General features: G+C 41.9%; 1 protein-coding gene across 4 annotated transcripts in view; it reads left to right on the forward strand.

Moving 5' to 3' along the window:
* The first annotated feature begins 362 nt into the window (after positions 1–362).
* The window catches only part of LRBA (LPS responsive beige-like anchor protein), a 772,728-nt gene continuing 749,920 nt past the window's right edge, over positions 363–23,170 (forward strand). For 2 of the 4 annotated variants that reach the window (XM_017970205.4, XM_035294467.3), the window contains exons 1-2: positions 363–625; positions 1,235–1,669. In XM_017970205.4, coding sequence (XP_017825694.2) covers positions 1,454–1,669 — 216 coding nt within the window. In that variant the 5' untranslated portion in view covers positions 363–625; positions 1,235–1,453. Of the gene's footprint in view, positions 897–1,234; positions 1,670–23,170 lie in introns of all 4 variants that reach the window. The other 2 variants (XM_008992610.5, XM_017970207.4) reach the window with 1 other exon arrangement.

A 23,170-nucleotide genomic window follows, 5' to 3' on the forward strand; every position in this document is an offset into this window, starting at 1 on the left:
AGTCCAATGAGACACCTTGGCAGCGCGGGGCGGGTTCTCTCCGCGCCAAGAGACCCTAAGGTAACTTAACAACAGCAGGAGCGCCAGAATCCCCGCCTCAGCACTTGCAGAAGCACCTTTCAGGTCCGAGAGTGAAAGTGGGGGAAGTGTAGGCCCTCGGACGGAAGGGTCTCTCCCCGCCGGATCGGGGACACACCTGGTGCTACGAGAGCAGCGCGCCCGCCGGGTGCGCGTCCTCACACCCGGTGCAGCCGGAAGCCGGATCCCAGCACTCCGGTCGGCTCCGGGCCCCCTCCGCGGTCCGCGGGTTGCCTCCGCCTTCGCGCCCTCCCGCCCCTCGCGCTCGCGCACGCGCACGCGGCGCCCGACAGCCCTCGGCGCTGTCATGGCGGCCGGGAGCAGCTTCAGTGGGCACAGGGACTGCCGCGCTAGCCGTGGCGGGGCGAGCTGTGGCAGTAGCATCCTCACCACTCGCAGCAGCCTCAGCCGTGGCGTGCGTAGCGCCGGCAGCGGCTCCTTTTGCAAAGGTTGAGCGCAGGGTGGGGGCGGGCCAGGAAGCCATGGAGTTCAGTGCAGCCGCGGACTCCCGGGGAGCGGACTAGGGAAACTTGGAGGCTGCGACCAGGTGCACTGACCTCTCTGTCCTCCCTTCTCTCCTTGCGGTCGCCGCTCGGCTTCTCGGGCCGGCCCCCTCCCTTCCTGCCACCACACACACCTCCCCTCCTCTTCCCGTCGAATCTCAGGTGCCTGAGAGAGGTGCTCCACTCCTCCCCCTGGGCCGAGCGTTTAGAATAATCACCGCCCCTTTCCCCCGCCTTTTCCTGCCCTGGATCTCCGCCGCCACCTCCGTCTCGCTGCTCCCGGGCCAGGGGTGAGGACGAGTCCGGAGTATCTGGGTGAGGAGGAACTTTCTACCTCTCTGGTAGCTTGGGTGCCCCCTTCTTTCCTCCGACCCTTCCTTTCCCCGCTACAGTTTCTCTTTCTGGTGCACCTGTGAGGAGAGGTTACCCTGCGCTTAGAACCTGCACAATTGTGGGGGAGGAGTGAGCTTGTTCGGGGGCCCCTTGGACCCGCCTTCACCCAGAACCCAGCTCTTTGAGCCTGGGAGAAGTGGGTGGCTAGTACTGGGGTGCCTTTAGTAACTTATTTGACCGACAATAACTATTTCCCTCTTGCCCCCCCCAACCCTAAAACAAAACCTAGCCTATTTAACATATATTTAATCTTCCAATAGGGTTTGGCGTTGTTGTCAGCCTCGGGGAGAGAGATTGGACAAATATTCTCCAAGAGGAGGAGGGTGACGCCAAGGACTTTCCACATCTACTGCTTTGGGGTTTCTCCACAAGTTGGAAGAGAGACCCTTTGGTTTTGCATTTCGTGCCTTGTGCTCATTACCAGTGCAGCGACTGCTGTCCCAGGGTGACTCTGAGTTGTCCTTTCTCGTGAGCTAGCAATGGCTAGCGAAGACAATCGTGTCCCTTCCCCGTCACCAACAGGTGATGACGGGGGAGGTGGAGGGAGAGAAGAAACCCCTACTGAAGGGGGTGCATTGTCTCTGAAACCAGGGCTCCCCATCCGGGGCATCAGAATGAAATTTGCCGTGTTGACGGGTTTGGTTGAAGTTGGAGAAGTATCCAATAGGGATATTGTAGAAACTGTCTTTAACCTGGTAAGTCGCTAAATATTTTATAAGCATATACTCTTTTCAGTGGGTTGGGGAACAAGACCTTAAAGCTGGAGCCATGTGCTTTGCTCACATTGATCGTGACTTTTTTCATAGATAGGAACACAAAATTCTAACTTAAATGAAACAATTTTATGTATTTTTTAGATTAAAGGGAATTGTGCAAACTTAGATGATCCAGGTTTTCTGAAAGTGAGCACATCACTTTTGTGCTAAGGAAATAATTGTTGTTATGGAAGTACTGGGGAGAGGTTCTAGCAGAGGAGTTATCTATACATTTTTTTTTTCTTGGCAAGTATGTCTAAGTCTGCGTTTCTCTTTACCACTTTAAGTTCTTGTGAACTTTTTTTGGACTTGAAAATTAATGTCTTTGATTCTGTCGAAGTTATGTTTTGCTATAATAAGTTTAAAATTTTTTGTTTGTAGTGCTGATTAAAGACTAATTTGCTACAAAGTTAGTATTTTTATTTTTGACTAATTTTATTTTTAGACATAACTAACAAAAGTCAAATTGCTGCTGAATTTAGGATTACATTTAAAGTAATCTTGTGAAAATTGAATGGCAGTATGAAAAAGGGAATTGAAACAGATACAGTATAATATTTATGTGTTTTATAAATTCATGCCTCGCAGTAAAGCATACTTAGTCATTGGAAGTTGCTGATTATACTAAGATGAACTATGAATGCTTTTTTCTGGGTGGGGGTGAGGGGGGGGAATGAGGCCTCTTTATGTTGCCTAGGCTGTTCTCAAACTTCTCAGTTCAAGCTTTTCTCCTGCTTCAGCCTTCTCAGTAGTTGTGATTATAGGCATGCATCACTGTTTATGGCTTAAATTGTTTTCAAATTGAGGTATAGTTCACATATTATACAATTTGACCTTTAATTTATTAACTTATTTATTTATTTAGAATGAGGTCTCACTATGTTGCCTAGACTAGTCTTGAATTCCTAGTTCAGGTGATTCTTCCCACTCAGCCTCCTAAGTAGCTGGGACTGCTGGCATGCATCATTGCTCCTGGCTTGGTTATCATTTGTAATGGAGAGTTTTTAGATTTCTTTATTCCAGCCTCTCTTGCTCATTGGTTTAAATAATCAGGAGGAAATCTGGCTCTAAAATACTTGCCCCTTTTCTACGTACCCACTTGTGTTAGAGGATAACAGGACCAATATAAACATGCAGTACTAGTAATAACTGTTTAGCACCTTTCCCTTTGCCTCTGTTTTCAAGGTTAGGCTTGTTTTATTCTGGGGCAGTTAATTATTTCTTTCACTAGACCTTCACTAATGGTCTGGTCACTGGCAGTACAACTTCTAGAATAGGAAAGTAGCTAGATGAAGTTATGGCTGGGCGTGGTGGTTTACACCTGTAATCCCAGCACTGCAGGAGGCCAAGGTAGGTGGATCACTTGAGGTCAGGAGTTCGAGACCATCCTGGCCAAAATGGTGAAACCTCATCTCTACTAAAAATAGAAAAAATTAGCCAGACGTGCTTGCTTGAACCAGGAGGTGGAGGTTGCTGTGAGCCGAGATCGGGCCACTACATTCCAGCCTGGGCGACAGAGCGAGACTCAAAAAAAAGAAATAAAGAAATTAATTTACTTTTGGAGTGTGAAAACATTGAACAATTGGATGTTTCTGTGCCAATTTATTGGGAGTTTATGTATACACTTGTACATATTTTTAAAAACTGCATATTATGGACATCTTCAAATATGTGGAAAAAATAGAATAGTATAATGAACTCTGGTATCCATTGTACAGCTTTAACATTTATCAACATTTTGGGGATCTTGTGTGTCTGCAGGTGTGTGAGGCTTTCGTATGTAAGTCTGAAGAAGATAAATGGTAAATTGATTGCTTTACCTCAAAATAGACTTGAACAATCTCCTTTTTGATTTTTTTTTCTTTCTTAAAACTTCATATGCCTTGGATGAGAAACAGAAATCTGTGGTAATAATATAGTCCATAATTAGTTGTTTGTGTGTGAATACACAACAGTTTTTGGCAGAAGGAAGATTTGAACTCCTCTGTTCTTTAGAATGTGCTGTATTGGAGTGGATGACCAAACATGAGTCATTTGCATTTTTATCATTAAAGAAAATCCAAATTCTATAGTGGTAGTTTGCTTATATGCTTCCTAGAACTGTAGACCTAGTATAGATTTTAAGGTCATTGGTTAAGTCCTTCAAAGCTGCTTTTTTGCAGGATAGTAGGTGACTGGGGAGAAGCAGAGAGAAAAGTCTGTTCAACTACACCTCATCTTTAATGTCACTCGCTTGTCAGGTAGGGCAGGGAATGTTGCTGAGAATATTAGTTAGCAGTTTCTCCCCTTCCATTGTCCCTTATAATACTTGTCATGCTCTTCCACGGATTATCTGGGATCTTGGCCACTCTAGAAAATCTTTGGAAGCAGTTGCACACAGTGGCTCAAGCCTGTAATTTCAGCGCTTTGGGAGACTGAGGCAGGAGGTTCACTTGAGGCGAAGACTTTGCGACCAGCCTTGGCACCATAGGGAGACCTTGTCTCTACAGATAAACAAATAAATAAATAATTACGTGGGCATGGTGGCATATACCTGTAGTATATTGGAACTGAAGTATTGGGATTCTGTAAATAAGTACATCTCAATATTGTTAGTACTGCTGCACCTAAATATTTCCTAATTGATAGTTGTTAGTCTTTTTTTTTTTTTTTTTTGAGACGGAGTTTCACTCTTATTAGCCAGGCTGGAGTGCAATGGCGCGATCTCGGCTCACCGCAACCTCCGCCTCCTGGGTTCAAGCAATTCTCCTACCTCAGCCTCCCCAGTAGCTGGGATTACAGGTTGTGCCACCATGCCCAGCTGCATTTTGTATTTTTAGTGGAGACGGGGTTTCACGATGTTGACCAGGATGGTCTTGATCACTTGACCTCGTGATCCACCTGCCTTGGCCTCCCAAAGTGCTGGGATTATAGGCGTGAGCCACCATGCCCAGCCTTTTTTTTTTGAGACGGAAAACTCACTCTGTTTCCCAGGCTGTAGTACAGTGGTGTGATCTAGCCTCACTGCAACCTCCGCCTCCCCAGTTCAAGCACTTCTCCCGCCCCAGCCTCCCAAGTAGCTGGGACCACAGGTGTGCACCACCATGCCTGGCTAATTTTTGTATTTTTGGTAGAGACGGGGTTTCACCATGTTGGCCAGACTGGTCTTGAACTCCTGATCTCAAGTGATCTACCCGCGTTAGCCTCCCAAAGTGCTGGGATTAAAGGTTTAAGCCACCACGCCCAGCCTAAATATTAGCTACTTAAGCAATAAAGTTTATACTGTTAAAATTGAGCAAGTTCCTCTTCACCAGAGGTATCCAAATAGTACATGGTAGAGCCATATAAGTTTTCCAGAGTGAGTTCGTTCTCTTTCTTTTCTTTTTCTTCTTTCTTCTTCCTTTTTTTCTTTTCTCTTTTCTTTTTCTTTCCTCCCTCTGTTTCTTTTTTCTTTCTCTCCTTCCTTCCTTCTTTCCCTCCCTCCCTCCTTCCTTCCTTTTTAGCTTTCTTTCTTTCTTTCTCTCTCTCTCTCTCCTTTTCTTTCTCTTTTTCCTACCCTAATCAAAAGGATTGACCGTCCATCTGTCCTTCCTTCCTTCCTTTATTTTTTCAAATTGAGAAGTGGTCTCACTCTGTTGTCCAGGCTGGAGTACAGTAGTGCAGTCTCAGCTCACTGCAATCTCTGCTGCCTGGGTTCAAGCAATTCTTGTGCCTCAGACTCTGGAGTAGCTGGGTCTACAGGTGCACACCACAACGCCTGGCTAATATTTTCTGTATTTTTAGTAGAAATGAGGTTTCACTATGTTGGCCAGGCTGGTCTTGAACTCCTGACCTCAGGTGATCTGCCCACCTTGGCTTCCCAAAGTGCTGGGATTACAGGTGTGAACCACTGCACCCAGCCCAGTGTTTTTTCTTAAATGCTACCCCCAACTTTGCTAATGTAGCTTGACCTTAATCTGTTACAAGTTGCTTTGAAATTTATTACACTGTTTGTAATTTCTTTTGCAAATCTGCTTTGCAGATAAATTTTGATGAACAGTACGCCAATGTAGTTAGGTGTTTTAAATTTCTAGTCAACTTGTACATTTTTCTATTTGCGGTTTAAAACCATTTTCTTTTGTCTTCATCTATATGTTAAAGTAATTTGTTAAACTTTTAGAACCAGAATAATGGGTTGGCATGTTGTCAGGAACTTGCTGCTGAGTTTAAGCCTTCCATCAGGTATTTAAACGTATTCAATGCTACTTAATTCAAGAATAGTGTTTTTCCCATGGGCTGGTGACAAATAAATACATTTTTTTTTGTTGTTGTTAAATAATTACAGTCACCCCTTGATATATGGGGGATTGGTTCTAGAACCCCTAGTACATACCACAATTTTCAGAAGCTCTAGTCTCTTTTCTCTTTTTTTTTTTGAGATGGAGTTTCGCTCTTGTTGCCCAGCAATGGCATGATCTCAGCTCACTGCTGCAGTCTCTGACTCCTGGGTTCAAGCGATTCTCCTGCCTCAGCCTCCTGAGTAGCTGAGATTACAGGCATGTACCACCCTGCCTGGCTAATTTTGTATTTTTTTTAAGTAAGAGAATGGGGTCTCGCTGTATTGCCCAGGTGGATCTTGAACTCCTGGGCTCAAGCTATCCTCCTGCCTCTGCCTCCCGAAGAGCTGGGATTACAGGCGTGAGCCACAGTGCCCGGCCTAATTTTGTATTTTTAGTAGAGATGGGGTTTCTACATGTTGGTCAGGCTGGTCTCGAACTCCTGACCTCAGGTGATCTGCCTGCCTTGACCTCCCAAAATGCTGGGATTACAGGTGTGAGCCACCATGTCCGGCATTCAGTCTCTTATATAAAATGGTGTAGCATTTACATATAACTTACATGTATCCTTCCATATGTTTTAAATAATTTCTTCTAAAATTTCTTTGTAGACACCGGCTCTTGCTCTGTTGCCCAGGCTTGAGTACAGTGGCTTGGTCATAGCTCACTGTAGTCTCAAATTCTTGGGCTTAAGCTGTTCTCCTGCCTCAGTCTCCTGAGTAGCTAGGACTTACAGGTGTGTGCCACTACAACCTGCTAGTTTTTTAATTTTTTGAGTCTTGCTATGTTGCTTAGGCTGGTAAATCATCTCTAAATTACTTATAATATCTAATACAGTGCCTTCACATCACTTTATTCACATGGTATATTAGTCTGTTCTCATGCTGCTAATAAAGACATATCTGAGACTGGGTAATGTATAAAGGAAGGAGAGGTTTAATAGACTCACAGTTTCACATTGCTGGAGAGGCCTCACAATCGTGGCAGAAGGCAAACAAGGAGCAGTCACGACTTACATGGTAGCAGGCAAGAGAGTTTGTGTAGGGGAACTCCCTTTTATGAAACCATCAGATTTCATGAGACTTCTTCACTACCATGAGAACAGTATGGGGAAAACTTCCCCCATGATTCAGTTATCTCCACCTGGCCCGCCTTTTGATGTGGGGATTATTACAATTCAAGGTGAGATTTGGGTGGGAACACAGCCAAACCATATCACATAGTGATACTTGGTGCATGGCAAATTCAAATTTTGCTTTTTAGAACATTGTAAAATATTTTTTTCCCCAATTATTTTTTATCTGTAATTGGTTGAATTCATGGATGTGGAACCCATGGATACAAAGGGCTGACTATATATGATTTAAATTAAAATGTTTCAGCTTAAGTTATGGAATATAATTTTTCATTACTCATTATATATCCATTTTCATAACCCATTTCCATTATTGACATATGTTCTGCTAAGTACTAATGGTGCAAACTTTTAATATCTACAGTAGCCGAGCAGATCACACAAAGGCTCCATTTCTATTGACTGTGTACAGAATGTATTTTGTAGACAGTTACATTCGGTTCTAGTTGATTGTTGTCATGTAGTAACATGGGCCCAATGGTGTCAGAGTTTTTGATTTTGTAGGAAAAAATTAGAAATTGAGATTTTAAAAAATTTGATTTTTTTTTTCCGAGACATAGTCTTGCTCTTTTGCCCAGGCTAGTGTGCGATGGCACAGTCTTGGCTCACTGTAACCTCTGCCTCCTAGATTCAAGCAATTCTCCTGGCTCAGCCTCCTGAGTACCTGGGATTACAGGCGCCTGCCACCACCCCTGGCTAATTTTTTGTATTTTTAGTAGAGATGGGGTTTAACCATGTTGGCCCGGCTGGTCTTGAACCCTGACCTCATGATCTGCCCACCTTGGCCTTCCAAAGTGCTGGGATTACAGGTGTGAACCACCATGCCTGACCCCACCCCACCCCCACTTTTTTTTTAATTTTAGAGACAGGGTCTTACTTTGTTGCCCAGGCTGGAGTACAGTGGCACAATGTTGGATCACTGCAGCCTCGACCTCCTAGGCTCAAATGATCCTCCCACCTCAGCTTCCCGAGTAGCTGGGACTGCAGCCTCATGCCACCATGTCCAGCTAATTTTTGTATTTATTTATTTATTTTTTTTTGGTAGAGATGGGAAAATGTTGTAATTTCCTCATCTGTTCTTTCAGCTCGTCAGATACTTAATGTAGTTGAAAAAGTATAGTGGTGGCCAGGCGCGGTGGCTCACGCCTGTAATCCCAGTACTTTGGGAGGCTGAGGCGGGCAGATCACAAGGTCAAGAGATCAAGACCATCCTGGCCAACATGGTGAAACTCCATCTCTACTAAAAAATACAAAAATTAGCTGGGCGTCATGGTGTGTACCTGTTGTCCCAGCTACTAGGGAAGCTGAGGCAGGAGAATAGCTTGAACCCAGAAGGCAGGAGAATTGCTGAACCCAGGAGGTGGAAGTTGCATTGAGCTGAGATTGTGATACTACACTCCACACGCCAGCCTAGGTGGCAGCATGAGACTGTCTCAACAACAACAAAATAAATTGGCTATAAATACATGGATTCATTTCTGGATTGTCAGTCTATTCTGTTCCATTTGTCTATGTGTTGGTTTTTTCTTTTTGTTTTGCGACAGGGTCTTGCTCTGTTGCCCAGGCTGGAGTGTAGTGGCATAATTACAGCTCACTGCAATCTCAGCCTCCTACCATAACCTCCTGAGTAGCTGGGACTATGGCACTTGCTATCATAGCTGGCTAATTAAAAAATTTTGATTGTAGAGATGGGGCAGGGACCGGGGTGGGGGAGTGTCTTACTATGTTGCCCAGGCTGGTTATGTACTCTGTTTTTAGGCCAGTACCATGCTGTTTTGTTTTACGATAGTCTTTTTATATATCTTGTCAAGTAGTGTGATGCCGCCAGTTTTGTTCTTTTGGCTCAGGATTCCTTTTGCTATTTGGGCTTTTTTTTTAGTTTCATATGAATTTTAGGATTTTTTTTTTTTTTTTGATACTGAGTCCCTCTGTCTCCCAGGCTGGAGTGAAGTGGCTTGATCTTGGCTCACTGCAACCTTCGCCTCCCAGGTTCAAGTGATCCTCCCTCCGCAGCCTCCCAAGTAGCTGGGACTACAGTGCGCCACCATGCCTGGCTAATTTTTTTGTTTTTAGTAGAAACAGGGTTTCACGATGTTGGCCAGGCTGGTCTTGAACTACTTAACTGAAGTGATCTGTTTACCTTGGTCTCCCAAAGTGCTGGGATTACAGGTGTGAGTTACTATACCTTACCAGGATTGTTTTTTTCTATTTCTGTGAAAAACGATGTTGGTTTACATATATATGGACACACACACACACACACACACACACACACACACACACATACGTATACACACACATGCGCACACACACATTTTTTTTTGAGACAAGGTCTCGCTCTCTTGCCCAGGTTAGAGTGCAATGGTGTGATCTCAGCTCACTGCAGCCTCCACCTCCCGCATTCAAAGAGATTCTCCTGCTTCAGCCTCACTGAGTAGCTGGGACTACAGGCGTGTGCCACCACTCCCAGCCAATTTTTGTATTTTTTAGTAGAGACAGGGTTTCACCTTGTTGGTCAGGCTGGTCTTGAACTCCTGACATCAAGTGATCTACCTGCCTTGGCCTCCCAAAGTGTTGTCATTACAGCCTCCACCTTCTGCATTCAAAGAGATTCTTGCCTCAATCTCACTGAGTAGCTGGGACTACAGGCATGCACCACCACACCCGGCTAATTTTTGTATTTTTAGTAGAGATGGGGTTTCATCATATTGGTCAGCTGATCACAAACTTGAGTCAAGACTCAAGTTATCTGCCTGCCTTGGCCTCCAAAAGTGCTGGAATTACTGGCCTGAACCACTGTGCCCAGACACTGAAGTTCTTTAAAATCAATCTTTTGAATTCTTTTTCTGGGATTTTGTAAATTTGTGTGTCTTTCTTTTCTTTTTTTTTGAGACAGAGTCCTGTTCTGCCATCCAAGCTAGAGGTCAGTGGTATGACCTTGGCTCACTGCAATCTCCATCTCCTGAGTTCAAATGATTCTTGTGCCTCAGCCTCTCGATTACCAGGGATTATAGGGGTGTGCCACGACACCTGGCTAATTTTTTTTTTTTTGGTCTGTTTTTCTTGAGGTGGAATCTTGCTCTATCGCCCAGGCTGGAGTGCATTGGTGCAATCTTGGCTCACTGCAGCCTCTGCCTCCCAGGTTCAAGCAGTTCTCCTGTCCCAGCCTTCTGAGTAACTGGGACTACAGGTGCCCGCCACCACGCTTGGCTAATTTTTTTTTGTATTTTTTGTAGAGATGGGATTTCACCATGTTGGCCAGGATGGTCTTGATCTCCTGACCTTCTGGTCCACCCATTTGGGCCTTCCAAAGTGCTAGGATTACAGGCATGTGCCACCATGCCTGGCCTAATTTTTGTGTTTTTCATAGTGATAGGATTTCACCATGTTGGCCCAGGTGGTCTCGAACTCCTGGCTTCAAGTGATCTGCCTTCCTTGACCTCCCAAAGTGCTGGAATTGCAGGCATGAGTCTATTGGGCCTGGCTGTAAATTTTTTTGTTCTCTTGAGACAGAGTTTCACTCTTGTTACCCAGGGTGGAGTGCAATAACATGATCTGGGCTCACTGCAACCTCTGACTTCTGGGTTCAAGCTATTCTCCTGCCTCAACCTCTGAGTAGGTGGCATTACAGGTGCACACCAGCACACGCAGCTAATTTTTGTATTTTTAGTAGAGACAGGACAGGCTAGGCTGGTCTCGAACTCCTGACCCCAGATGATCCACCTGCCTCAGCCTCCCAAAGTGCTGGGATTACAGGCGTGAGCTACCATGCCTGGCATGTATATTTGTTTTTGATTGGGTTATGTTGCTGGAGAAATATTATGTTCCTTTGGAGGTGTTATTTATTTATTTTCTGTTTTATGTTTCATCTGTCATTACATCGATACCTGTAATGACTGATGTAGTAGTGACTTCTTCAAATTATTTGAATTTGCTTTCATAGGGGAGGACTTTTTATTTGAAGATGTATCTATGCTGTTGGTTGGGTAGAGTGCATTGGCTTTGATTTTGGGTGGATATAGTAGTATAGTCTCTGATTTTTTTCAGGTGTAAACAATGTCAGTGGCGTCTAATTTTTTTTAGTATGTTAGGGTGCGGACTATTAATGGAGGCTACAGTGAAGTTTTGCTGGGGACTGAGGTGCCACGTATGCCAATCTTCAGGCCTCAGTGGTGACAGCAATGGGCTTAGCATGCCTGTCCTTGGGCTCTAGGGAAGCATACACTGGCACCAGTATCAGTGGGTTGAGGTGAACCAATTCTTGGGCATCTAGGTGGGTTGCTCTGATTCTGGTAGTGGCAGTGATAGGCTGTGTGGGTGGGTACATTCTCAGTCTTCTGGGTAGCTGGCATAGTATGGGTAAAGGCAGTACGAGATGACCCACTGGATCCTGAGTGGTGTCTGTGGATATTGGCAGTGGGTGTGACGGTCTAGGTATGCTAGTCCCTAGATTTGCAGGTTGTTCTGCAGGTAGATGCCAGCTGTGGTGGTAGCAGCAGGTGGGGGGTAGCCCTACCCTCAGGATAGGTGTTGTGCTCATTTGCCAGTGGTAGTAGATTGAGCTAGACAATCCCCAGGCCCCTAGTCTGCATGCTTTCACACGGGGATCTGGTGAAGCTGTGTGTCATCAGGTCCCCCAATGATATGTGCAGACTCCAGGTGTTGTAAGCAGGGTCAGGATGATCCTCAGACCCAGGAATGATTGGTGAGGGGCAGCAGTGGCTTTGCTGTGCTGCTGCTGCTGGGGAACATGGAGTTACCTTTAATGGTGGCAGCCTAGGTTGGCAGTGGGGAACACATGTCCCGCTTGTGCCTCAGTCCTGGGGTGGCAGCCTGATCTTCTGCTTCTGTAGCAGTTGCTGGGCCCCAGGACAGTGCTCAGTCTGTTGTTGGCTGGGTTGTCAAAATGGTACCTTGCTGTAGCTACTTAGGACTTAGGGGGATTATGGGACCTAGTGCAGTTTTCCTCGCTGGAGTAGTGCTGTTGCGCTATTTCCAGACAGATCCCTGTGTTAGTTTCAGAGCCCATGAGGTCCTAGGGGCACCCCAATGGCTAGAATTGCAGGAGTCCACAGTGGGAATGTGGACCACAGTGAGTCTCTCAATTACTCTTTTCCCACAGTGAGAAGTGTCTTTCGGCTCCCAGCTGAGCAGGCTGTCTTGCTTCCCTCTCCTTCCTTACTTTAGGTGTTTCTTGTCATTTTTCTGTTGAATTCCTGTGTTGTCTGTTGGATGATCTATTCAAACTGTGATTATCTACTCACTATTTTGGTTCTTCCTACTGGCAGAGGCGAGTAGGAGATGCTTCTAGTCAGCCATTCTTGAAGCCCCTGACAGTTCATAAGTTTTAAATTGTGTGCAACGCTGAGTAGTGGGATGAAATCTCAACCAATCTGCTCCATCTTGCCTAGGATGTAAATCATCCCTTCGTCCAGCATATCCATGCTCTATATATGTGCCACCTGTTCTTTAGTCACTTAGTAGCCCTCTCCACTATCAGATTGGCTGTCATGGTATTGCAGTGTTTAAGTAACCCTCATTTTACTTAATAATGTCCAGGACAAGAGTAGTGATGTTGGCAATTTGGATATGACACAGAGACATTGTAAAACAATTCTTTTAAGTGAATAGGTGGAAGTTCTTGACTTGAAAAAAAATTCGTGTGCTGAGGTTTGCAATATGTATGAATCTTCTATCTATGTAATTGTGAATTATGCAGATGCTCCTTATGATGCGCTTACATCTGTTGTTAGGCTGAAAATATTGTAAGTTGAAAATACTTGTTTGATTTATGATAATTCTGACTTTTCAGCTTATAGTGAATTTATTGGGTTTAACTCCATTGTTAAGTTGAGGTTTGTGCTGAATGCTTACTGCTTTCACACCATCATAAAGTTGAAAAATCGTAAGTCAAGCTGTCAAAAGTTGGGAACTGCATGTATTGTTCTAACTGTTCTATTTTATTACTAGTTATTGTTAATCTCTTACTGTGCCTAATTTATAAATTAAACTTTATCATAGGTATCTCTGTATACAAAAAAACATAGTGTATATAGGGTTTGATATTATCTGTGGTTTCAGGTATCCACTAGGGGTCTTGAAATGTATACCCTGTAGATCAAGAGGGACTACTGTTTATGTTTCATAAGAGTAGAGATTTTTGTCTGTTTAGTTTATTGCATCTCTGCCCGCTAGAAGAGTACTTGACACATAGTATGTGCCTAGGCAATGTTTATTACCAGAACATATGGGTTAAGTTTGCCTGGAGCCTCAGAGGGTATATTATACCTGAAATCCATTTTTTTTTTTTTAATTTATTACTCTGGGGTTTGCTCTTCATGCCAGTAGTGTAAATTTGGACTTCCAAACCTATGTGAATAGCATCCCAGAATTTTATTATCTCATAGGAAACTTAAAAATAATCAGCAGTGACCAGGCATGGTGGCTCATGGATGTAATCCCAGGACTTTGGGAGGTGGAGGCAGGAAGAACATTTGAGCCCAGGAATTTGAGACCACCCTGGGTAACATAGTGAGACCCTATTTCTATTGAATTAAAAAAAAAAAAAAAAAAAAAAGAAGTCTGGGTGCTGTGGCTCATACCTGTAATCCCAGCACTTTAGTAGGCCAAGGTGGGCGGATCACCTGAGGTTGGGAGTTTGAGATCAGCCTGAACAACATAGAGAAACCCCGTCTCTACTAAAAATACAAAAATTAGCCAGATGTGGTGGTCCATGCCTGTAATTTCAGCTACTTGGGAGGCTGAGGCAGAAGAATTGCTTAAACCTGGGATGTAGAGGTTGTGGTAAGCTGAGATTGCACCGTTGCACTCCAGCCTGAGCAACGAGAGTGCAACTCCAAAAAAAAAAAAAAAAGAGGAAGAAAAAGAAAGAAATCAGCAGCCCAGCCAGACTCATTTATTTGTAATTTCCCATGCCAGGGAAGCTTTTTTTTTGTTGTTTGGGAGATGAAGAATCTACATTTTCACTGAGGGTTAAACTTTTGAGGATCCCATATTTATATAGAGATTTCATCTCTACTTCCCCATTTTGAGTGAATACTTACATTTGTTTCTACAAAGGAAATAAAATTCAAGCCCCTTAGTACTAGCTTCCTCTCTCTTGCCCCTTCAGCAGTTGTAATAGCAGTTCAGGTACTTATTTTTCTGTTTCGTCTTCACTTTAGCTTGGGGATTTTCCTTTCTTTCTTTGCAAACTCAAGCTGAGTTCTACAGTGAAAAGTATTTTTTGTTATATTTACCTAATATTTGTAGGCATTTGTGAAGTGATGATTTTTTAGGTTATATTAATATATGATCTACTGGAAGTATAATGAGTGATGAGTACATAATAGGCATTGAATAAATATAGGACCAATTTAGGCTACAATTTAGCAAGTTATTTTTCTGCCTAGGAATACCTTAGATAGTTTCAGACAATGGAGTTCTAGTGTAGGTCACTAAATAAATTGTAGGAAGAGAAAATTAGTAATTTTTCTTTTTTCGTAAATGCTTACATGTATGTATACATACAGGCAGATGAGCAGTTGTTATATTAGAAAGCAACCTTGTGCTATCAAAACAAAATATAGATTTATTCATGGGGAATTTATGTGTGGAGGTGGTGTTTTAAAATTTTAGTAATTAATTGAATTTTCCTGTCGGGTATGGTAGTTCATGCCTATAATCCCAACACTTTGGGAGGCTCAGGAGGGAGGATTGCTTGTGACCAGGAGTTCAAGACCAGCCAGGGCAACATATTGAGACCCTATATCTACAAAAAATTAAAAAATCAGCTCTATGTGGTGGTATGTGCCTATAGTCTTACCTACTCAAGTATCACATGAGTCCAGCAGTTTGAGGCTGTAGCGAACTATGATTGTGCCCTTGTACTCTATCCTGGGTGACAGAGTGGGACCCTATCTCTTAGAAAAGAAAAAAAAGAGTTTTCATAGCTTTTACAATTATACACTGTTTGGCCAGGCACAGTGGCTCATACCTGTAATCCCAGCACTTTGGGAGGCTGAGGAGGGCGGATCACTTGAGGTCAGGAGTTTGAGACCAGCCTGACCAACATGGTGAAACCCCGTCTCTGCTAAAAATGCAAAAATTAGCTGGGCCGGGTGGCACACACCTGTTATCCCAGCTACTCAGGAAGCTGAGGCATGGGAATCTCTTGAACCCAGGAGGTGGTGGTTGCAGTCAGCCGAGATTGTGCTAATGTACTCCAACCTGGGCGACAGAGCGGGACTCTGTCATAAAAAGGATTATTTAAAAAGAAAAAAGAAATGTAGAATGTTTTAGGATAATATAAAGGAAGCCATGTTTTTCTCCTAACTGCTACACACTTAAAAGAAACAACCTAGAAGAAAATACTGCCATTTTTTTAATGTCAATTCTTTTTTTTTCCCTCCTGAGGCATCTTTCTTGCAGGATCTTCTTAATTCTTTATAAGTTCTTAGTCATTTAGATTGAATGCAAGTAATCTGCATAGAAATCCCATTTGTATCAACAGAGAACTTGACTATTTTTAGTGAATTGTACTATCTTTACCATGTTTATCTGCACAGTTATGAACTTTTGAAACAAAATAGTGCTGAGTGAGTCAAATGACCATTTGGTAGTTACTTGAATATTACACAAAATTGACAAGATGACTTTTGGCATAAAAATTTCAGGAGCCATTTCTATTTGTAGGGACTCCTCTGTGTCTTTATTTACATAAAGTATTATAGACAATATAGAAAATGCCTCAATTTAACCAAGTTCTACATTTCGCATAACATATTCCACAAATACCTTTCTAGTTTCGATTGTTAGACACTGACTTTATCCTATAGTGCTGAATGCACTGTGTGTGAATAGTCACATCAAGTTACTTAAGTGATGCTTCAGAAGGAAAGATTGAAATTAATGCCACATGTATCCTCAAACTTAAAGTAAAATAAAATAAAAAAAAGAAATTAATACTTTATGATCCAGTTTTAATAGAATGGAATCTAGATGTAAGTCAGGGTGTATATCTGAGTCTGCTGATAAACATAAATGTTTTCCAGGGATTATTTCATTTAATCCATGTAACAACTCCATGGGGTAGTACTTTATTAAACCTGATTTATAACATGAAAACAGGATTGGAGTGGTTAGTGATGCTCAAGTGCCATAGTTAGTAAGATGGCATTTGGACACAGGTTGTTTGAATTTGAATTTTGTGTGTAACAAATGGTACTGTGCGATTATTAATATAAGTTGTGTTCTGGTATTAGAACCGAATTTGACTAAATTTTTCAAGAATTGTATTAGGTTATGATAATCAAAAACATTATTGAGAGTAATAAGCTTTGAGAAATGAATTATTTTAAAACTTTAATGATTTAACAGTACATACTTTGATTCTTTGTGTCTATTTCTTCGTGTGTCAAATGGTGCATGGTAGTTTATATGTATTGAAGATATTCACCAGTCAGTTTTCTGTTATTTTGCTAATCAGGAAAAAATGAAATCACCAACTCTTTAATTTTTAGGGATTGATCATACCTCTAGTTTGTGGCTTATGAATATTATTTTTAATCTGTATTACTTGTGTTTTGTTCATGGCTTTGTTAGGCAATGCCTTAGTCTGAGTGTAGCAATATGGAAGAAAAGAAAAATCAAATTAGTACTATTTTGCTACTTGTTGGTGTCTTTTGAAAATATTTTTAAAAAGTTGAGAAATAGTTAAAAAGTTTGGGATATCTTTGGGAGTTTCATTTACTCTAAATTCTCATTGTCAGAATGTAAACGTTAACTTGAATTGTGAAATTCTTGAATACTGTGAGGATGTCCTGATTACCAATTAATGCCCAAGTTTGAAATGTCTCCTACTTTGAAATGGTAATTCCATCTCGAATTTTTTTGGTTGTTGTTGATCATTATTGTCTCCAGAAATGTGTCTTCTGAATCACTTCATTTCTACCTTGCTCACACAAGACCCAGGTGTCTTCCTTGGCACTGGGATCTCTACGGAAGACTCTTTCCACTTCATAGAAAAGGAGTATTATTTCCTTCTGAACCTACTTGAGATCTTCTGTATCTCTGCTCTGGCTACTATATTTAATGCAGAAATGGTAAAGAAAAAATTATTTCTGATATCAAAATTTTTCCAATAGAAATTATGGGATAATAACTAATATTTATTGAGATATTTTGTGACCTATTAAGTACCAGTTCTTTGTCCTCATCTCTTCACTTTTCTTCCTTGTTTACTCAACTCTGGATGCCGTGGCCCTTTTGTACTTCCATTTTTTTTTTGCCCCCCCCCCTCCCCCCGCCCTTTGTATTTCCTAAAGCAAGCCAAGCATACTTTTACCTTACGGCCTTTGAACTTATTTTTTCCTTTGCCTGGAATGATCTCTCAAATATGTAATATTGTATTACTACCAATAAGCAATTATAATGTTTCTATCCAGAATTTGTTTGATTTTTCATATTCATGTTTTTTGCAGTTTCTCTTTCTCAGTCATATTTTTGATATCTCTTTAATTTCTTTAAACATTAACATTTTTACATTGTATATCTGATTATTTTCATATTCCTCATTTTTTGGGGTATGTTTCTGAAAGGCTCCTGATTCTTTGGGGCTTGTTTTTTCATTATTTTGTGAATTTCTTTTTAATTGTGAGATTATCTTCCATGGATTTTTATGGAGGCATGGAGGCTTGCGTTTAGTGTATTCCCCTTGGCTGGATTGGTGTTTGCTAATGTCATGTTCCAGTCTTTTCCAACCCAGAATCTCTTGAAACTGAATTTTTAGTTTGAGTTCTTCTAGCCCACATAGGCAGTATGAATTTTGTCCTTAAACTGGAGAGAAGGGTGACTTCATTTTTTCTCTTCCACCAAGACTGAGAAAGGCAAACATGCCAACTGTGATTTCTGTTTAGCATGTTGTTTACCCACCTCCCCTCCCCCGTTTGTCTGCTGAGTGTTGCTTTTTAGATTTCCCACCTTATTTAGGCCCCAACCTTTATGTCCTTCTCACCAGTCCTTTAAACTGACTTCTAAGCCACTGGGGATTAATGGATGTTCCCAGGGGAGGGGCTGGTTTCAGTTCTCATCAATGCTTTGTTGTTTTTTCTTTCTTTCAGCTCAGCCATTCATGAAAATATTATTTTTGTTTTGTTTAATATTCAACATTCAATAAATTCTGAATCATAAGTGTTTTTCTGGGCATCTAGTCTACCATATTGCCAGAAATGGATCTGATTTCTTCCCCTAGTTCTCTGTATAACCCTCTCCTTCATTTTCTTATGGTCTTTGTTAAAGTTTATAGCCTTATTAGAGAACCTTTCCCTCCTACCAAAATAGTATCCTTCTCCTTGTCACTCTTTTTCTCTTATATCCTGCTTTATTTTTATAGCATTAACTCCATCACTTTTTTTTTTTTTTTTAAATTTTAAAGACGGGGTTTCGCCATATTGGTCAGGCTGGTCTCGAACTCCTGACCTCAGGTGATCCGCCCGCCTAAGCCTCCCAAAGTGCTGGAATTACAGGTGTGAGCCACTGCGCCTGGCCAGATTTTTTTTAATTGCGTATTTTCATGTTAGAATACATGCTCTGTAAGAGTAGGGACTTACTTTTTTGTTTACTGTTTCGTTGCCAGTGTCTTGAATATACCTGACATGTGTAGTAGGTGCTCAATAAATATATGTTGGATGAATGGCTGTGCTAAGTGCTTTAGATTCCTTCTTTTAATTTTCATACTAACTTATGGAGCAGGTGATTTTATCTCCCATTTTAAAGGCGAGGATTATTAGGCTTATAGAATTAATTACCCCAATCAAGGTTACAAAAGATGTTGAACCTCAGGTAGTCTCAGAGCACCCTGTTCTCCAAAACACTGTACATTGTAGTGGTGGTGGTCATGGTAATGGTGGTGGGGTTGATTCTTCAGCAAGTTGGTGTAATACCCTAGTATTGTTTAGCCATATTTTTCTTTGAGGCAATATATCCTAAATTTCACATAATTGATTTTTTTTTTTTTTTTTGAGACAGAGTCTTGATCTGTTGCCCAGGCTACAGTGCAGTGGCATGATCTCAGCTCATTGCAACCTTTGCCTCCCAGATTCAAGTGATTCTTCTGCCTTAGCCTCCTGAGTAGCTGGCATTACAGGTGCCTGCCACTATGCCAGGTTAATTTTTGATTTTTGTATTTTTAGTAGAGATGGGTGATACGGTTTGGCTTTGTGTCCCCACCCAAATCTCATCTTGAATTGTATTCCTGTAATTCCCATGTGTTGTGAGTTGGACCCTGTGGAAGATAATTTAAATCATGAGGGTGGTTTCCCCCATACTGTTCTTGTGGTAGTGAATAAGACTCATGAGATCTGATGGTTTTATCAGGGGTTTCTGCTTTTGCATCTTCCTCATTTTCTCTTGCTACCACAATGTAAGAAGTGCTTTTTGCCTCCTGCCATGATTCTGAGGCCTCTTCAGCTAGGTAGAACTTTAAGTCCAATTAAACCTCTTTTTCTTCCCATTCTTAGGTATGTCTTTTCACACGGTCTTTATCAACAGTGTGAAAACAGACTAATACAATGGGGTTTGACTGGGTACAGTGGCTCACGCCTGTAATCCTAGCACTTTGGGAGGCTGAGGCAGGTGGATCACTAGGTTAGGAGTTTGAGACCTGCCTCGCCAAGATGGCGAAACCCTGTCTCTACTAAAAATACAAAAATTAGCCAGGTGTGGTGGTGAGCACCTGTAATCCCAGCTACTCGGGAGACTGAGGCAGGACAGTCGCTTGAACCCAGGAGGCAGAGGTTGTAGTGAGCCGAGATTGCGCCACTGCACTCTAGCCTGGGCAATAGAGCAAGACTCTGTCTAAAAAAGAAAAAAAAAATGGGGTTTTATCTTGGTCAGGCTGGTCATCAGCTCCTGACCTCAGGTGATCCACCTGCCTTGGTCTCCCAAAGTGCTGAGATTCCAAGTGAGAGCCCACTGGGCCCCGCTATCACATTGATTTTTTGAAGAAAAATTTGGAACCTGTTACTTAAGTTGGAAAGCTTATGCAGTATTTAAATTTATTCTTTCCTCTCCTATTTTCATTTATTTTTTATTTTTAAGGTTACTTTATGTATGTATTTATTTGCTGCTGAAAATTGAAATAGAACATTGACATTTTCTTTTATTACAATTCAAATTTTTGAAAAATCAGGAAATTAATTATTCTAATAATTATGGTAGTAGCCAAACTACCCAATGCTTTCTTTTTTAAAATTTAATTTTTTTTTAATTTAATTTTTTTTTCGAGATGGAGTCTTACTATGTTGCCCAGGCTGGTCTTGTTATCCTGGGCTCAAACAATCCACCTGCCTTGGCTTTTCAAAGTGCCTGGATTATAGGTGTGAGCCATTGTGCTGGGCCTTATTTAACTTTTAAAATAACTTTTATGCTGCTATCTCATAAGGTATTTTAAAAACTTTGCTGAGGTTTTGCTGTGTTGCCTTTACTTCTTATGGTTATTTTATAAAATAGTTCAAGTAGATAAGTCATAATAAAAATCAATTTTAGTTAGAAAAGCCATGCCTATAAGGAAGTGAGTTAATAGTTAGGAAAGTAGAAGCCAGATGATTCTTCCCCAACTTGGATTAATAAACAAATCTGTATTTCCTTTTATATTCCTCATCTTATTGATGTCGCTTGCAGTTTGCAGAAATTTCAATTAACCTTGACTTTTTTTCTTCCTCATTCCCACAATTAGTCTGTCACTAAATAGTCTTTTAATTGAACCTTAATTCAGACCCCAGGTATCTCTTGCCAAGATTATTGTAACACCCTTCAAAACTGTTCTTGTTCTCTGCCAGTCATTCCCTACCTCCATCATATATTTTCCCACATGATATTTATACTTACCTTTCTAAAACATAATCTTATGTGTGGCATGACCACTGAGGCTCTAACTCATCCTACACTTTGTTTTCTGTTTCTCACTTGCCTTTATATACCTCTGTGCTTTTCTTTCAGCTGTTCTCTCTGCTTGGGTGCTTTTCTTTCTTCTTGGTCTGTCATTGTCATGCTTGTTACTTTTTTTTTCTTTTTTTTTTTTGAGATGGAGTCTCACTGTTGCCCAGCTGGAGTGCAGTGGCGAGATCTTGGTTTACTGCAACCTCTGCCTCCCTGGTTTCAATAGTTCTCCAGCCTCAGCCTCATGAGATGCTGGGACTACAGTTGCACTCCACCACGTCTGGCTCATTTTTGTATTTTTAGTAGAGACAGGGTTTCACCAGGTTGGCCAGGCTGGTCTTGAACTCCTGACCTCAGGTGATCCACCTGCCTCAGCCTCCCAAAGTGTTGGGATTATAGGCCTGAGCCACTGTGCCTGGCCTTGTTACTTTTAAGACATAGCGTAGGCTGGGCACTGTGGCTCACGCCAGTAATCACAGCACTTTGTGAGGCTGAGGCGGGTGGATCACGAGGTCAAGAGATCGAGACCATCCTGGCCAACATGGTGAAACCCCGTCTCTACTAAAAATACAAAAATTAGCCGAGCATGGTGGCACGTGCCTGTAGTCCCAGCTACTCGGGAGGCTGAGGCGGAACAATCACTTGAACCCGAGAGGTGGAGGTTGCAGTGAACCGAGATTGCGATGCTGTGCTCCAGCCTCCTGACAGAGCAAGACTCCGACTCAAAAAAAAAAAAAAAAAAGACATAGCTTATATATTATCTTCTCTAAGAATGCTTTTCCTCACTCTGAGACATTTTTCCTCCTCCACCGTATCACAGAGCTTTGTTCATAACTTTCTATAGCATTGACCTAGTTCAAATGATGTTTTCATATGTATTCCTCTCACTTAGATAATGAGCTTGAAGACAGAGATTACATCTTTATCATCTTAAATGTCAGGTTTCTTAAGGTATGATTTACATAGAATAAAATTCACCCCTTTAGGTTGTGTACATTGATGTATATGGTCATATAACCACCATGACAGTTGGAATATAAGATATTTCCACCACCCCAAAAAGTTCCCTTTTACCCCTTTGTAGTCAGTTCTCTCTTCCTCATCCCCATCCCCTGGCAACCACTGATCTAATATCTGTCCCTGTCATTTGTCTTTTCCAGAATGTTGAATAAAAATGGAATTATGTAGCAAGTAGCCTTTTGTGACTAGCTTTTTATACTTAGCAAATTGCATTTGAGATTCCTCTATGTTGTTGCATATATAAGTAGCTTGTTTCTTTTTTTATTTTTGCTGAGTAGCATTCTATTCTGTGGATGTAGCTATGATTTGTTTATCCAGTCACTTTGGATAAGTTGTTCCAAACCTTTGCCTGTAGACATGTTTTCCTTTCTCCTGGGTGAATACGGAAGAGTGTGCTTGGTATGGTAAATGTGTAAGTTTATAAGAACTGTCAAACTGTTTTCCAAAGTGGCTATAGCATGCCACATTTCTACCAGTAGTGTAGTTGCTGTAGTTGTTCTCCATCCTTGTCAGCACTTGGTATTGTTAATGTTTTAAATTTTAGTCATTTTAAAGTTTGTAGTGGTGTTTAATTGTGTTTCTTTTTTTTTTCTTGAGACAGAGTCTCACTTTGTCATCCAGGCTGGAGTGCCGTGGCATGATCTCTGCCCATTGCAACCTCCCCCGCCCCTGGGTTCAGCGCCTCTCTGGTTCAAGTGATTCTTGTTCCACAGTCTCCTGAGTAGCTGGGATTACAGGTGTGCATCACCACGCCTGGCTAATTTTTGTATTTTAGTAAGAGACAAGGTTTTGCCATGTTGTTGAGGCTGGTCTCAAACTCCTGGCCTCAAGTGTTCCTCCCACTTCAGCCTCCTAAAGTGCTGGTATTATAGGCATGAGTTACTGCACCCAGCTGTGTGACAGGGTCTTGCTCTGTCACCCAGGCTAGAGTACAGTGGTGTGATCATGGTTCATTGCAGCCTTGACCTCCTGGGCTCAAGCGATTCTCCAACCTCAGCCTCCCAAGTAACTGGGACTATAGGCATATGCTACCACACCTGGCTAATTCTTTTG

The sequence above is a fragment of the Callithrix jacchus genome, chromosome 3 (assembly GCF_049354715.1).
Source record: "Callithrix jacchus isolate 240 chromosome 3, calJac240_pri, whole genome shotgun sequence".
Classification (NCBI taxonomy): domain Eukaryota; kingdom Metazoa; phylum Chordata; class Mammalia; order Primates; family Cebidae; genus Callithrix; species Callithrix jacchus.